Below are 17,729 nucleotides of genomic sequence, written 5' to 3' on the forward strand. Positions count from 1 at the left end.
GAAGGTTCAAGGGACGCGTGTACACAGCAAATAAATACATGATAAAACCGGATCTGGCAGGGACCTTTCGTGAGAGATCAGATCTGCTACCATTTACCAATAAACGCTACTAATGTTGTCCCAACACTCGTTACAGTCGCACAATGGGAATATCTCTTCATGAATGGTAAGGAGATGTTGCCATTGTGCGGCTGCAGTAGCTGATTGGGACAGTGTTCCGTGGGTAATACTGATAGCAAATCCCTACCCTCGAAATTATTGAGCCCCACATACACATGTCAGCGTGCATTGAAAACATCATGTTTCCACTTTTGAGTATACAGTTTACAGTTAGGATGTCTAATGGGGCGCTGATGTGAACTCCCTACCCCAGTTCGTGAATGAATTACTCCATTTTAAACAAGTTAATAGATCCTTTTATATTTAGGGGGACTCGGTGTATGAGCTTTAGCTTTGTTAAAAGAATTTGAGACAAAACGAATTAGTGGTGTAATTTGGGTGGGTTTAATTTGAGTTCGATTCGGGTCAACCAAATCTTTTGCATAGGTTATGCTTGAGATTATCAAACTTCAAAGTTAGGCTTGGGCCAAAAAACTCAAGCTTAACGTTAACTCAAGTTGGACCTGGATTGAGGCATCGGGTAGATCAAACCTAATCCAGCCCAATCTGAGTTCATCCAGCATTTTATGATAATATATTCTACCTCAAAGTTGGATTACAAAGTTTAACATGCCAAAGCCCAAACAGATAAATAAACTTCTTAACCTTGAATTGGGCTAAGCCTGAGCTTGAGGTTTGAGACATAGGGTTGGGCTTTGATAACCCAATCCACCCAAGTTGCAACCCAAGAAGTAAAAGTGAAATAAATTTAAAAAATTAATTATAACTATGTTATTTATTAATATAATTATTATAGTAGTTTAAAATATAATGATAGTAGTTAATTTTATAGTAGCTATTAATTAATAATTAACAAAAGCTAAATAAGCAACTAAATAATTAGTTAATTTAATACTTTTATTATTTTATTACGTATTAAATAAATAACCCATATTAATTAGTTAATAATAGAATCTGCATATATTTTACATGTTTGACAAACCCTAAGTCCATTTAATTCAAATCATACACGGTATGGTTTTAATGAAAATGAATTGATAAGGATCCGCTTTTCTCATCTTCTTCACCCGGTATTGTAAAATGGGTTATGCAAAATCCAAATATACAGAAAGTGTGAAAAAACCAAAAAGAATGCATTATTTTCAAAATAATGGTTAAGAAAAGAAAGATGTTCAAAACTAAAATAAGTTAAAACAAAGAGTGAAGAGGACAAATTCTTTAGTTAAAAATTGGTGTTATTAGTTAATTCATGATAAAATAATATTATATAGTCCTAATCTTGAATAATTTGAACAATGGAGAATTACTCTAAAATCCGTTTAAAGATCCCAAAAAAAACCCCACAAAAATAAATTGGGTCCAAAATGATATCTGTTGCCTTCTTCGCCTTTTGTAGCCGAAAAAAAAAGAGGTTGTCTTATTTGCCTATATTTACAAACGGATTATATGAAACTGGAATGCAAATAAAGGTTTAGGCTCAGTTTGGAAGGAGTATTTGTAGAGCACAAAACTTTGTATTTTATATGTATTTGTACTGTACATATTTATATTTGTACTCTTTTTAAACTGATTTTTAGTAACAGCAAAAAAAGTATTATATCAAATAAAATTCAAAGAACAAACAAAATAGAATAGTTGAAACGCATTAAGAACTTATCCTTGTGTTCCCCTGTCATTCATGGAATTTCCAATGGCTGTCAGGTTGGATGTTGGGTTATTGAATCAGGATAATCAACAATGATGCAAGGGTCAACAGTTAGGGTCTGTTTGGTTTGCAGTTGGAATTGGAATTTGAGTTCGAATCAAAATTGAAATGGTCTATTCTCATAGTGTGTTTGGTTCAAATAAGAATAAAAATGAGAATTGAAATCAACAGAAATGAGATTTCATTCCCAAGGGAGAGGCAAGGAATGACCATTCCCTCAATGGAGGAATGTCATTCTAGCAATTAGAATCAGAATAGCCCATTCCAATTCCAATTCCAAACCCCTATTCAAACGAACCAAACAGGGGCCAGGGCCTTAGACATTACATAGGGGCAGTAGTCCATGTCGATGATGAACTACCAGCCCCCATCTAATAGCCAGCCATTGACTGGTTGACCCTTGCAGCAGTTTCGAATATAATTGATGTAAAATGCTAAAAACGGTGAAGTATGGGAGGAATGGTTCAGGCATTTTTGCTTCTTACTTATATACTATGGATGCCAATGACCCTCCGAGGTTTCATAAAAACACAATAAAATCAATAAGGCTCTGTTTGGAAGGAGTACAAATGCAAATACGTAGAGTGCAAAACTTTATATTTTGTACTGTATTTATTTGCATTTACACTCTTTCCAAACAGAGCCTTTAGCCTTTGGAAGGATTACAAATACATATATGTAGAGTGCAAAACCTTGTATTTTGTATGTATTTGTACTATACATCTTTGCATTTATACTCCTTCCAAACTGAGACAGAACGAGGACAAATACAAATATATAGAATACATAACCTTGTATTTTGTATATATTTGCACTACGTATTTGTATTTTTATTCCTTCCAAACTGAGCCTTGGTAGGAGTATAAATGCAATTATGTAGAGTGCAAAACCTTGTATTTTATATTATTTTACTTGTATTTATACTTTACAATTTTGCATTTGTACTCCTTCCAAACTGAGCCTAAGCCTAAACAGTGAAATAAGTATTTGTGTTTCATACCTAGAATAGACACTCTAATATTGTTATCCATTGACAAATTAGGAATTTTAAAGAATGCTAGAGCATGATATCATCACTTTGGATTAGATTATTAAGGTCAAACTAACAATTAACAAAGGGTGTTTTTTTGTGCATCTCTTAAATCTCAAGGGAGAGCAAGGTGCCGACCAGTTCTGCTAGTCGTAGTGGAGACTTGCCTGCACTTGGGTTAGGGACTTGGGGATTATGGGTTGGGTATGGGCTCCCAAAGGAGAAGTACAGAGGGGTCAATGTACAAAGCATTTGTCAAAAAATAAAGGGGAGGTTTAAGTAACTTATTCATGATGCCTTTAAAAAAATCCACACCTTTTCCTTGTTTTTTTGGTATGATAATTGTTTTAGTGAAAATTTTCAATAAATGCATACTTACCAAGTATGGTTTGGGCTTTGGATGGCATACTAAGGAGGTGTTTGGGATCAATGATAATTCCTCTTGTGAGATTTCTCATAAATCATTGATTTCTTGAAAATCAGAGAAATTGTTCATTTGGTACCATTGTTGTAAATTACCCAATTTCTGAGAAATCATCTATGTCTCCCCTATCCACATCAAATGCCACATTATATAAAAAATGGCATAATCAAACTGGAAAAAAAGAGGAATCATTGTGTAAGTACATCTAGTCCTCCATTGCCATAATTACGATGAAAGTATCAAAATAGAACCACATATATGCTTGCGATGAGCTCAGAAAGCCATCCCAAGTCTACGATAAAGAGCTTCCCACATATATGCTTTGTCACGTGGCTATGAGGAAACCCATGATAAGATGTAGCCTGTACGTGTTAGGCGAGAATTCTCAAGAAAAATTGAACTTTGTCCTTAGAGGATCTTGTCGGACACATGGCGAAATCTCAGTGGCATTCCCTTGATAACTGACATAAAAATGAAGAATCCTTGGAGACCACCGTATCTAGCCTCACCTCCATACTTACACACTGAAAATGTTGATTCCTCTTTTAAGCCTGAGTTTAATAATTGACTTCTTATTGATTTATTGATTTCTCAAAAATCAGCCAACCAAACAACAAAATAATCAATGGTTTTTGAATCACTAATGTGGCTCTGATGTGGTGCTGATTTCGAGAAACCTGCATTGGTCCCAAATACCACCTAAATTTCAAACCCATAAAATTACAACAAATAAAGATCAATGGGATGGTCAACGTTTTTTTATGGAAAAACAGTACCAAATAAAAGGTCATTTTCTGAAGCACCGCTTTTTCTTATGTGCCACCTATGTGGCACTGTTTTCTCAAAAAATAACATTGATGCCAAACACTACCTTTACTATTAGACCTCCAAAAGTTTCTTACTACTTTAATCCATCCCGTTTTCATTTACCAATAACTCTTTTTAGAACTATTAACTAGAATAAAATCATTATTTATATGTTTATATAGTTATTAATTAATAATTTGATTAAAAATCAAGGTTCAAAGTATCAATTTGCACAATAGAACGAATTCATGTATTGTGCATTTCAATTAGCTGATATTGGAATAAAAAAACAAATTAAAGATCAATAATTGAATGAGAACATCTCCAGGAAGGCTATTAACTTCTAATAGTGGCCAAATGTCCTAACTCCCTCTATTTATTGTTTCAAACCCTCAAAGTTACGGGGCAAATTATATAAAAACTTTGAACTTTGTTTAAAATAAAAATAACATAATAATGGTTTAATAGATGCAGTAATTCCTAAAATTTTATGTGACTATTAGATAGCATATTAAGATCAAGTTGACTTAAAATTTAGGGTTTCAGTTAAATAATTTAGTACATATTATTTACTAATCATGTATATTTATTTATAATGACCAATGATTTAATGGTTAATATGTGTAAACAATGTATTAATTTTTGTACATAAGTGCTTAATGGTTCTAGATAGGAGCTTATAATAATTTATTATAAAATTTAAGGTGCCTAATTGAATTTTTAGTAAAGTTGAAATCTATGGTATTAGCTTCATCTATTCATTTAAAATTTGAATTATCCTTTGTAATTAGCTTTCTATTAGATCCCTATTAACTTTCTTAATCTCTCTCTCTCTTCTTAAATCTTTTACTCTCTTAATTTACTTTTCATTAAATAGCTTATTTAACTATTTCTCATCCAAAGTCCTATTTTAATTTTTTAGCTGATCTCCCTTATTTAATGATGTTCCTACTAAATCAATTAACCACTATTTAATTTTTTTAGTTGATCTCCCTTATAATGTTTCTGCACTTTCTTGTTTGGTACTATAACCACTACTCTATATTAATACAAGTTTCATAGTTGAATGAAATATGATATTTTACCTTAAAAAAAAACTCTCCTTCCCGAATACCAGGATTCAAAATGGGTACATAAATAGTCAGACAAACAATCCCAGTCCTTTTAATACACTTTATATATAGCAACAACCCAACATGCTTTTAGTTACCAAAGGTGGGCAAATCACCTAATCAAAAGTTTCTCATGTGACATGGGTATCTAATGATAACCCCATCTTTTTAATGCAGTTAAAGCATAAAAAATATTAACAAAACATGCATCTTATGGAGGATTGAACCCAAGTATCTCATGTAACAAACTAGAACCTTACCCATACTACATTAATGTGATTTCAACTTTTATCTTGTACGCCAATTTTATGAACTAATAAAATTTACATGGTTGCCTAAGGTATACAGGCAATTCTCATTTCTTCTTATATTCTCCAACATTTCCTAAGTGTATCCCAATACTTTACGTGATTATACATTGTACTTTTGAGCTTGATTATGGTAGTGAAAATGTCTGATATCTAAAAAAACTGATAACCTTATATATATATATATATAAAGGAAGGCTTTCAGGCTACAACACTATCAATCAAACATGTGGCTTTTTCCAATTTAGATACATGCCATTTTGTTTAAGAAGTTGTTAAAGCTCACAACCCATTACTACCATTACAAATGGCCTTTTCATTTTCTAGAAAGTTAGGTACATGACAATTTCTGATAAAACCTACAACCCACTATCAGATAGCTCCCCAGTATTTAGACACATGACCTCATTTTTCTGAAAAGCTAAACATGTGGCATAAAAAATTAGAATATTGATATATGCATGATATACAATTTTTTGAAGCATTTAAAAGGCCTTACACCACTTCTCCAGCCCTTGGTCATTATAAAAAAAAAAGAAAAAAGAAAAATAGATATCAGCCATATTGATACACACCAATACTTGTGTGCGAGTGCGAATATTGGGTGTAATAATATTTTAATCCTTACAACCAATATCATCTCAGTGGAAATCAATCAACTGATATTCATTCAAATTCATTTTCTAAGCATATTCGCCATGTGTCTCATAAAATTGCTTTGTTTAAATTTGGTTCCACTTCTACTAGTCCTCCCACCACCACCACCTGCCCCACCTCTTCTTTCTCTCTCCTTATTGCTTGTACTCGTTGTGACTACCAACTCTGTTTTAATACTTTAATTGAAATAGAAGAAAGATGTCCACTGAAGGCATAATTTTCAATTTTTCATTCTGGTAATTCTCTTTAATGTCGTAAAAAAGATGAATTGGACATAATCCATATTTTGATAAACCGGGCAAGTCCCCAGTGACAACTTGGAAAAGAAAATTGATTCCACAAGATTAATTTCACGAATTGCAGCAGAAAAAATAATAATTTCACTGGTCAATGGATTGCGATGACAGGTAACTCTCCCGCTATCTTCCTCACATTGTGAAATAGTACATCATTTGATGGGAATGTCCCTTGTCAAATGAAGAGAAAAGGGATATAAATATACTGAACCAACTTTAGCAAATTCGTTCATCACCATTCACCATGCAAACAGAATAAAAATAAAAATGAGTTATCACCTCCGTGCTCCCCTTTTAGCTAGATTTAGGTTAGGGATGCAACTTGGTAGATTCAACCCCAGCTTAAACTGACCCAATTCTCAATTTTACATGAATTCATTGGGTTTGGATTTTCAGTCTTTAGGCTGGACTTAGATCTTCATGGTCCATCTCTTTTCCTCCGAGCCTTCTCTCCTTCTCTGATGTTCTGAATTTCTTGGCTAATATATTTAGTGATAAATTAACAAGGGAGAAAATTACCAATTGGTTAGCTTTGGCCTGATATTTCATCTGAATTGTTAGGAATAATTTGGTATTCAAGAAAAAAGCATCACTTGGGTCCTTCAGCAAATACAGTTAAATATGGAGAATAAACCCTGAAAATGCCTTATCCCATAACTTGCATTCCACTCTGGTAATTTCCCAACAACACAATGATGTTGTGAGTAAGGACTTATGCTCCCTCAATATTATCTGTGGCGGTGGTTCCTTCATGAGTAATCAAGGTTCTTTTGATTTAGTTAATTTGGGTAGTGGCTTAAAATTTTGTGTGCCCTAGGTGACAAAGTTTTTAATGTTTCAGTCCCATGGAAGTTGAATGTATAGTGGTTCTTCAAAGTCTTATTTTCGCCAAGCAACATGGGCGGTCCGACCTCACCATTTACTCAGATGCAAAAGCGATTGTGGATAATATAACAGGATCTTCAGAATTTTTGGACTGGAAATTGCAACATTACCTTGACAAAATCTTAAACATGTGTATATATATTCAGTTTAGACCTAGGCCTAGAGAACTAACTTTACCGGCGCATCTAATTGCCCAGGTGGTGAAAACTTCCCTTTTCTTTTGTTGTTGGGATCATATTCCCTCATGGCTGGACCTAAACTCTTGTTTCTTTCTTTAGTTACTTTAATATATTTTATTAACTTATCAGGCCGGACCTGGATCCAAAAATTTTGGGTTTTATATTTTTCGGTAACCCCAACAGACCTGACCAGCCCCAATTTTACGTACTTACATATGTATTGCAAACATTATCACATGCATATGTGTCAAATTTTGGTATGCATGATCAATCAACCCAAACCTGCGCTCAAACGCAACCCAAATACATTAAATTTCAGTATCAGGTGTCAGGCTGGGTTGAAATTGATTAAATCGGGCTTGAACTTGGGCTTTGGCCTTAAACCCAATTCTCAGGTTGGACTTAGACGGCCTCAACTTGCACCACTAATTTAGGTTGAAGTTGGTCTACAGTGTGATGTTTGCCTTTATGTATGTTTTGAGGCTAAAGCCTAAATCCATTGAACAATAAGAAGTCTCAATACAAATAGTCATCCACTAGGGATTTGGCAATTCTCTCGGGGAGTCTTGCCCCTAGGGTTGTGTTTGGTAGAAATGCCCATTAATTGTTCTGGGCTCATCAATACAAATTGATGAAATGATGAGAGAGATGCGTTATCACGTCACATGTGAAAATCACTTCAGCCAGAATGATTAACATCATTGCTGTTTCTACTTAACAACGCCAATTTGACGTTTCAGTGAACAGCCTCCCCAATGCGATTTTAAGGTGTATGCCTGTTTCAAATATGAATTGAATGCCAAATTTGTATTGATTAAAACCAGAACATTTCAAGTAGAAATACCAAATAGTAGCACCGGTTCAGAGGGGTCAGTTTAAATCCCAACTACCCTCTGAACCATGGCCTGACCCGATATAGGTGCATATCGGGAAGGCCCCGATATGTATCATCTGATACGGGCCAATACGTACTGACATGGTTCAACGTATCATATCACATCTTTTGAAAAAGATACGGTCGCCTGTTTCTAGGTGTTTCGGATCCCCAATTTTTTTAATAATAAAAAATATCTTATAAGCTTCCCAAAAAACTAAACTTTGAAAAAAAACTAAAAAAAAGTATGTATCAGCCTTTTCTAAGTACCGATATGATACGACCAAAACTCATATCGTATTAATACTTTGAACCATGCGTACCAATATTTTGAACCTTTATGATCAAATTATTATGAATTCTGAGGTGGAGTGGATCATAAAACCCCTTACGATGCCATATCATTGTCACATCTTAACTCCAATTTTTAAGACATGCCTGATGATGTTACCTTGGAAATCATAAAAAGATATGATATGAGGAAATATCCTTATTACCAGTGTTTTCTCTCTTTTTTTTTTTTTTAAAGGTAATTGTCCAAAATCCACCATCACTTTTTATGAATTCTCTTAAACTCACCATAACTTTTCAAAACGTCCAAAACCCACCATGTCAGTGACATTTTATTTTCTAAAATTCACCATCCATTAGAATACCGTTAAAGTTCAATGGGCCAAGTTGTCCTAAATGCGTGTTTCATTACTAAACTACCCCTAAATGGTGAGTCGGGCCAGTCGGCCTGTTAAACATTTTTTTTGACCGAAAAATGTTTGAGGGCATGATTCTTCTACCTTCTGTTTTCTTGTTACTTCATCTTTTCAACACCAGCCTGTTAAACAAGTTCACTCACGAAACAAACGAGGCCATTGTTGGGGCTCATGAACTGGCAATGAACTCTGGCCATGCACGGTTTACTCCAATTCACATGGTTGTCGCATTGATAACTGACCCAAATGGCATCCTCCGGCAAGCAGTCGCCGATGTTGGTGGTGGAGATGAGGCCACGAATTCCTTTGAATGAGTCCTCAATCAAGCCATGAAGAAAATTCCATCTCAGCATCCTGCCCCGGATGAAATCCCTGCAAGCAATTCTTTGACTAAGGTAATCAGGCAATCCCAATCGTTGCAGAAATCCCGCGGCGATACTCATCTTGTCGTTGATCAGTTGATTCTTGGTCTTCTTGAGGATTCCCAAATCGGAGATCTCCTCAAGGAGGCTGGGGTTAGTGTGGCAGGAGTGAAATCAAAGGTTGAGAAGTTTTGAGGGAAGGAAGGTTGAAAGTGCTTCTGGCGACACCAATTTTCAGGCATTGAAGACTTATGGTCGTGACCTTGTTGAGTAGGCTGGGAAGCTAGACCCAGTCATTGGTAGAGAGGTGAAGAGATTCGAAGAGTGATATGGATTCTCTCTAGAAGAACAAAGAATAATCCAGTTTTGATTGGAGAGCCTGGTGTGGGTAAGACCGCTATGGTGGAAGGACTGGCTTAGAGAATCGTCAGAGGAGATGTCCCAAACAATCTTTTAGATGTGAGACTAATCGCTTTGGATATAGGTGCCCTTGTGGTTGGAGCCAAATACAGAGGAGAATTTGAGGAGAGGTTGAATGATGTATTGAAAGAGGTCAAAGAGGATGAAGGGAAAAGTAATTCTCTTCACTGATGAGATCCATCTGGTTCTTGGAGCTGGTCGAACTACAGGAAACGTGTTGAGAAGGATGCTACTTTTGAGAGACGATTCCAGCAAGTTTATGTTGCAGAGCCCAGTGTTGCAAACACAATCAACATCCTTCGAGGATTGAAAGAGAGGTATGAAGGTCACCGTGGTGTTCGAATTCAAGGCAGAGCTCTTGTGGTTGCTACTCAACTCTCTAGTTGCTACATTACCGGTATGTAACAAGTTCTTGTGGTTGATGAGTGGTTTTAGGGATTAAATTTATTTATCTTTTTTGAGATTTTGGTTTATAGATTTGGTTTCAAATTGGGGTTTTAATTATGTATCTTTTGCTCTCTTTAGGCCGCCATCTACCCTATAAGGCAATTGATCTAGTTGATGAAGCTTGTGCAAATGTGAGAGTCTAGCTTGATAGCCAACCTGAAGAGATTGATAACCTTGAAAGAAAGAGAATCCAGTTGGAAGTTGAGATGCACGCTCTTGAGAGAGAGAACAAAGCAAGCAAAGCCCGTCTCGTTGAGGTGAATAGAGGCCGATGGAGGAAGAAAGTGGCAGCCAATGCTTTCTCACTGTTAGGGTTTTGGGTTGAAGAAAGATAGGGGTAATTTTGATATATTGCAAAATGGACCGAATATAATGAGGGGTATAATAGTAAATTAATAATGCCCGATAGTCGATAGTCAAGTTACACCGACATGGTGAGTTTTGTGCATTTTGAAAAGTTACAGCGAGTTTAAGAGAAATTATAAAAAGTGAGGGAGGGAGGGTTTTGAACAATTACCCTTTTTCTTTACTACTGCTGATGTGGCATTAGAAGATACCTACTTGGCAGCAACCAACTACAGTCCCAAACAAAAAATAAATAAAAAATTGTATGGCATGCCTACGCAGCACCGTTTTCTCTAAAAGCACCTCAGAAAACGACATTAAACACGGCGTAGATGAAACGAGGTGAGAGGTAAATACAACGGAAAACCCTCCAATCAAAGGATCTAGTAGAGGAAAAACGTGCCAACAATTGCATCACCAAAATCCAGATCTTCAGACATTTACAAATTACAACTTGAAGGTTAAGAAGCGAACGAGAACTAAACAGGAGGAAGAGAAACTTAGTTCATTGAGTCACACTAATGTTTGATCAGGCAGGAAGGAATTTAGCATCATCAAATCTCGGACAGGTAAGGGCAATGGGCATCGATAACATTACATTTCGTAAGGCAGCTATTAAAGAGAACAGTAATCGTACGGTTGATACAATCATAACCAGTGGCAAAAAAAGCATAAATTGGAGCTGGTCCTGGATCATCAAACACACTAAACAAACAGGTCCACCACAAAACACTTAACAAACTTACGCTCAAGCAAATAGGAACTTCATACTAATGGAATCAAGTGGTACTTGGAGAAATCGCGGTCTTAGTAATCTTCTAAGTTCTAACTACAATATAGACTCAACACAAATTAAAGCAACATAAATTACCAGGCGATAAGCGTATGGATAAAGAGATAAAGCAACCAAGTCATGATTTACCATCCAGCCTACTTCCTGACACGCTCTTCCTTCCTTACCTGCCATGTTGTGGGGCTCTTTCCCTTTCGATTGCCAACTGGTAAGCAATTATCATTTTCAGATGGCAGCTAGTTCCTCTTCCTACATTTCTCCATGGCCCTTGGAGCTGCAGGGGAAAAATTACTTGTTTATAAGAGCATGCAAATGCCAATGTGTGGAATACACCGCCAGAAGCGGCATGTCCAGGCCAACAAAAAGACTCGGAACACAACTTGGAACGCATAAATTATTAGATGGTTTTGAGAGACGACAACCATAGACAATAAAAAAATGGACATTTTCCCAACGAATCATGTCCGATATAAAGTAGTCAGTCTGGATCTCCTGTACTTGAAGCTTTGTGCTAACTTGTAAACTAACCAATGAGAATTAATCAATTCACAGGGGTGGATTTGGTTGGTCAGACCCTCAGAAGTGAGATCTTCCACTATCACAACCACCCACTCTCACTTTTGAGGGTCTGACCATTCAAATCCACCCTTGTGAATTTTGATGAATTGCCATTGGTTGGTTTACACTTAGCACTGAGCATCAAGTATAGGAGATCCAGACTAGTGACATGTTCTATGCAGGGAAAATAATGAACAAAAAGAAATCCATGCAATGACACCGGGCAGATGACAACCCAGGAGAGAGAATCAAGTCAGAAGCAGAACAAGGATGTTCTTTGGATCAGGGCAAAAACAGAAAAACTGTGATATGATCCAGACTTTCTCGGCCAATTATTGTTAATAAATAGTGGAGCATAATGGAGTCTCTTTTGATATTATGAGACACGGGAGCATGGAATTTTCATCCTCATCCTCCCTGGGCAAGAAAAGATGTGGTAGATCAAGCATGAGCAAACAGCACTTCTTGGGTTTATTCACCTTTTCCAAAGCCACCTCTAATGCTAACCAAACTGAGAACAACACTTCACTTGTAATGTTAACCATACAGAAGGGAGGATGCAATTCATTATTCAGTGGATCATAGCATCATTTTCCAAATAGAATACATACACACCTAGGCCGATGGCATCAGAGCTTTTCATGATCCTCAACCGTTTGCATGAATCGGTAAACATCCTGCCATAGATCCACAAGCTCATTTTCTCAGACCAGTAGGAATGCAAAAAGCAGATTATGTGAGATAGGACTTCAAAATATATATATATATATATATATATATATATATATATATATATATATATATATATATATATATATATCAAATTTATCCATCTTATTAGAAAATCAAACAATTAAGCCAACTAACCAAAATTGGAGGTTTTGTAGTGTTAATCAATATCTTCTGTTGAAAGTTCTTAAAACAAAAAAAAAAAAAAAACAGATTGGCTTCCCGTTAGATGCTTCAAATTGCATTTTAAGTTTCTTTATGTAACATTCAGCACATGCGAACAACCAAACCATGTGAAAATCATACTTTATTGCTGGGAGTGATTTAAGTGGTTTAATGGTGTAGGTTATTTTCAGGATGACATAAGGTAGCTATTATGAATTAAATGATGTATTCAACCATTCGGACATCATAAAACACTCATTACATTTTGTTTCTTCCTTTGCTAGAGCACCCTGGTCCAGATCTCACTCTAGATGTGAAATAAATATTGCTTTTGCAAGTTCCTTTTTTTTTTTTTTTTTGTGAACACCACAAAAGACAGAAGATACACCTCTAAGTCAGATACTAAATATTGCTTTTGTTTCTTCCTTTGCTAGAGCATGCTTGTCAGATCTCACCTCTACATGTGAAATAAATATTGCTTTTGCAAGGAATTTTTCGTGAATGCCACAAAAAGCATGGAAGATGCACCCCCCAAGTTATAAATACTATCATATATGATACTGTCATGGTAGAATGCAATGCACAATGCACCAAGATCCACCTTGAACTATGGATCAAATCAAATTAGTACAAACCTCCCAAATGGAATCATCTCCCATCCCATGCATTTTTGAGTTGTAGTCCTGTTCATTAGCAACATATGGGGCTGCAACTTGGGGGGGGGGACCTGAGCCGAGCTGGATTCAACCCATGCTTTTGCATTGGCTGGGCTTGGATTTTCTGACTCTGGGCTGGATGATTCATGCTTCACCTTAACTTAAGTTAGTCTAGGGTTGAAGTCTTGGGTAAGCCTAGCCTAGCCCAATCCAAGCCCGCCTGACCATCTATAGTACGCATGTTTATTAAACTATTGTGTAAGTATACTTACAATATTTACATTATCAATCAAGGCCTACATTCATGCATAAACATGTAAAAACAAAAATATATTATACTTGTCGGTTACAGCTAATATGAAATGAAAAAATGCAACATGTGTAAATAGACTCTTAAACCTGGCCAACCAATCCAGGCTCAACCATGCACACCCAAGATCACCCAGGTCCAAGCCAGCTCAAGTTGGGTTATGTTTAGCTTGGACTGGGCAACTTGGGCTTTGACAGGTTCAGCCACTCCTGAGCCCGGGCCAAATATCCAGGCCTGGCCTAGGTTGCTACCAAAAACTAAACTGGTCCACCCTGCCCAGGCTACACCCATTAGCCACATTAAACAGATCTTTTTTTTCTTTTTCTTGGGAAAGGTAATGCGATTTTTTTGCACATGTACAGTTGATAAAAGTGCTGTTACCAAATGTTGGTCTTGGCTACCCAGGTCCTTCGGGAGAGGTGGGGTTCATAAAAACCTAACCTCTATAATAAGCCTTTGGAATTTCTCAACTACAGGTTAAGACTTCTCAAACCAACTGATGGTGGCTCGGTTGGTGGGACCTCTGACTAGTTGTAGCAGGACCTGGGATCAAATCCCGCGGCCACCAGGCTTGGGGGGGTTAAAGAGATGAGGGATGGGCTACCCCCCATTGTGTAGCCCCATGAAGCAAAAAAGGTTTAAGACTTCTCAGCAATAAGCAATATAATTATCTTTTTCCAAAAAAGAATATGTAATATAATTATCACTCATAATCATATAGTTACGCTATAAATATCTAAATAATTTATTCACAGAATAAGGGAGGGGAATCTCCATAGTTAAATTGGCTTTGTCAATGAAGATGGACTAAACAGAGGCAGGATTAAAGCTTACTCCCAGGGGACATCTCCCACAAGCATCCAGTCACCATCCTTATCCTCATAGGTAAGAACATACTCTGATCCATGAAGAAGATCCCTCAGCTTGCTCTCGCTCAGCATCTCCCTACCTGGGGGTCCATGGGAGCCACACTGACCTGAAATCATACAGAAACAGCAATAACTGGATCCATAATAACACCATTGTTTCCCTAATATGTATCAAATCGGATCTGCAAACATCCACATGGTCTAAGTTCTAACAATGCACTCTCTAAATAACTGAAACACTTAAATGGCTCACCTATGGTGAAACAGCTGAACATCTTCTCAAGAGCAGAAGACAGCTCCTGATAGTTAGAATAAGTTCTAAGATCCACCTTCCTCAGATATGGAGCACCATCCATGCTTACTTTGACAAAGAGAGCACCTGGACCTGGTTTTCCATCAACTTCTTCATTGTTCTTCGAAGTGGTGGCAAGTGTGTTCTTCCTGAATGATCTAATTGGTGGCCAACCAACAACTTGTGCCCTGCCGTGAATGGAGAATCGGTGAGCTTTTCCACGTTGAAAAACCATTCATGAATGCCTCTTCAAGAAAATGAGCAATATACTTACTTAGCAGCAGGTGCACTGGTATTGTGGTTAGCAGCACCTATCTGGCTATGGCTGGTCTCATTGGCAGGACGGGGCTTTGGGGGCACAATCTCTTTCGTCATGCCGGGGTGAGCCCCAGAATGCTCCTTCACAGAAACAGGTTTCACTCCAGAGTTGGGTGAAGACCTGGCTGACAGCAGTCCCGGGTTAACATGAAATTTCCCTTGTGCCACAGATTGGGTAGTTTCAGAATCAGACCCAGAAGCAGGAAACATCCAATTGCCCTCAGTAAACACAGCACTTTTCACCTCTGAGAAGCCATCCATGGCGTCAGAAAATCCTCTTTTGTTGCCAGAGACAACAGCCTTCTGAGAAGATGAGCAGATACCATCCTTTGAAGGAAGCAAAGGAAACAAGGGCTTTTCATCAAGTTTCCCTGGGCTCAGAAGGCATAGCTCAGAACCCCGTTCAGGAGACTGAGATCCAGGAAGCCCAAGTCTCAGTTCCGTTGCCTTCAGATTAAGACTGCTCTTATTCTCTTCAGACAGGCCGGATATTGCAGAGCTGTCCACTGAAGAACAATCAGATAATCCCATGTAGTTACGCTCTCTCAATCCTGAAACATTCTGGCAGCTACTGTCCACGGAAGGCGATGAAGGCACCAATGAGACATTACTCGGTCTCTCCACAACATTGAGCAGTGGTGGAGACATTAGGCTTGTAGAAGTTCAATTCTCAACCTGCTCGCGTTCAAACCATTCAATTTTCAGAACCAAACCTAAACTGCCTTCAATAAATACAGTCCTGCTACTTGGAGAAAGCTAATTACCGATAATGGAAGCCAACAAAACAAATTAAAAATGCAAAAAGATAGGACTTCTTAATAAGCCACTTGTCAGGAAGGCATCAGTCTTATTATAAATCTGTTCCATTACCAAAAGCGACGAGGGCAATTTTTTAATAATTAAATCTTTAGCAGAATCTTAAGTGATGAGGATTTAAAAGAAAAACAGCAACAGCGTAAAGCTTAAGTACTGATGAGTCCAAAATTGGAGAAAAGGCAAAACTGGAACTCTAGTAAACAAAGGCGGAAATAGTAAAGATAAAACCCTTTCCAAAATCCAAATATGAAAATATATACCGAAGATATGCAAAACAACATGAAACTGACGACAATGTTCGAACCGAAGTCAAAGATTAACCTCTATAACAAGCTTTAAGAATAAGAGATCACAATGAACAAACCACCGAGAGGAAAAAAAAAAAAACAAGAAAAAAGTAAAAGAAAAGCTTTACAGTTTTCAGATATTGAAAATGTTCAAAAAAGAGATTATCTTTACATACCGATATCATTATAGAAAAATGTCATGTGCAAGCAAAGAAAAGGAAGAAACGAAAGAGATTTGTGGAACAAAGCTCAAAACCAGAATTAACGTTAATGAAGAAAGATAATAGAAGAAAAGCAGTGATTGGGGAAACAAGCCAAAAAATGGAAGGACTCAAAATATTTTGAAGAACAAAATAAAATAAAAAAAGAATCTAAAAAATAAAAATTGCGGAAATTAGTAATTTACAGTGAAACAACCTATAACCAGACAGACAAGCAAAAAATGAATGAACATGAGAATGAATGAAAGAGAAAAAAAAAAAGAAATCCATCTCATATGATACAAAAACAAGAGTGGGTTACTTGATTTCAACCAACGGAAGTTAAAAGGAATGGTAAGAAATTTTGAAGGAGCTAGGCACTGGAGATTCTGAAACTTACAGATATCGTGGATAAGATGCTGAGACGGGGTTCAATTAGGATTTCGTTACGCGAAGATTGCACGAGAAATGCAAACGAAAATGGAAAAAGCAGTGCTAAGGGCCTTCCATTTAGAAGAAACCAACAAAAGCTTCTTCTTCTTCTTCTTCTTCTCCTTCTTATTTGGCTGTTCTGTGTTCTGCAGAACTCAAAGCAGAAAATAAAAGCAGGAAAAAACAGAAAAATAGAAACAAAAAGAAAATGACTTGGACAGCTGCCTCTTATATCCCGCCGATGAATCCAAGGGGCAGGATCGAAAGATGCAGTTTTCAGATAACTTGCATCTCGACCGTTGATCAACAACTCAGCAGAAATGAAATATCTGCCCTTATTACAAGTGGCAGTGGAATATGGAAGGAATAAAATATGGGTGCAGTTGATAGTGTTGGTTTGTTAGGATCAGAATGACAAATACGTTCTTGGCTTTCTTCATAATGACCAAGGCATCCTCTAGTCTGGGTGGCCCCATAAAAAAAAGGCAGTGGGACCAGTTTTGTAATTGGTAGCAGTGCGAATACGCGATAGCTGAATATCTGTTTCCAGTTTCCAATTTCCATATGTGATATAGATTGATTCCAGGACTTATTTTGACTAAAATGACCTTAAAAACCAAAAGCAT

At 36.9% G+C, this 17,729-nt stretch overlaps 1 protein-coding gene and 1 pseudogene across 2 annotated transcripts; one reads left to right on the forward strand and one right to left on the reverse strand.

The window, feature by feature from the left end:
- Positions 1-9,060: 9,060 nt before the first annotated feature.
- On the forward strand, positions 9,061-10,840 carry LOC148850739 (chaperone protein ClpB1-like; annotated as a pseudogene). Its single transcript, XR_016099006.1, has 2 exons — positions 9,061-10,283; positions 10,412-10,840. The product of XR_016099006.1 is annotated as a chaperone protein ClpB1-like (transcript).
- A 580-nt stretch (positions 10,841-11,420) lies between these two features.
- LOC148850740 (auxin-responsive protein IAA9-like) lies at positions 11,421-17,445 on the reverse strand. Its single transcript, XM_088943587.1, has 6 exons — positions 17,072-17,445; positions 15,325-16,043; positions 15,012-15,238; positions 14,724-14,865; positions 12,645-12,706; positions 11,421-11,745 (listed from the first exon to the last, which is right to left on the reverse strand). The coding sequence occupies exons 2-6, from the start codon at positions 16,014-16,016 to the stop codon at positions 11,708-11,710; spliced, it is 1,161 nt and encodes a 386-aa protein (XP_088799713.1). The 5' UTR covers positions 16,017-16,043; positions 17,072-17,445; the 3' UTR covers positions 11,421-11,707.
- Positions 17,446-17,729: the final 284 nt, after the last annotated feature.

The sequence above is a fragment of the Nelumbo lutea genome, chromosome 5, assembly GCF_056320005.1.
Source record: "Nelumbo lutea isolate HS-2025 chromosome 5, American lotus-T2T, whole genome shotgun sequence".
Classification (NCBI taxonomy): domain Eukaryota; kingdom Viridiplantae; phylum Streptophyta; class Magnoliopsida; order Proteales; family Nelumbonaceae; genus Nelumbo; species Nelumbo lutea.

Coding starts and splice junctions, on each gene's coding strand:
- LOC148850740 (XM_088943587.1), bottom strand. CDS start 16,016: ATGTCTCCACCACTGCTCAATGTTGTGGAGAGACCGAGTAATGTCTCA. Junction 15,239..15,324: donor ACCAGTGCACCTGCTGCTAA/GTAAGTATATTG, acceptor CATTCACGGCAG/GGCACAAGTTGTTGGTTGGC. Junction 14,866..15,011: donor GTTCAGCTGTTTCACCATAG/GTGAGCCATTTA, acceptor GTATGATTTCAG/GTCAGTGTGGCTCCCATGGA.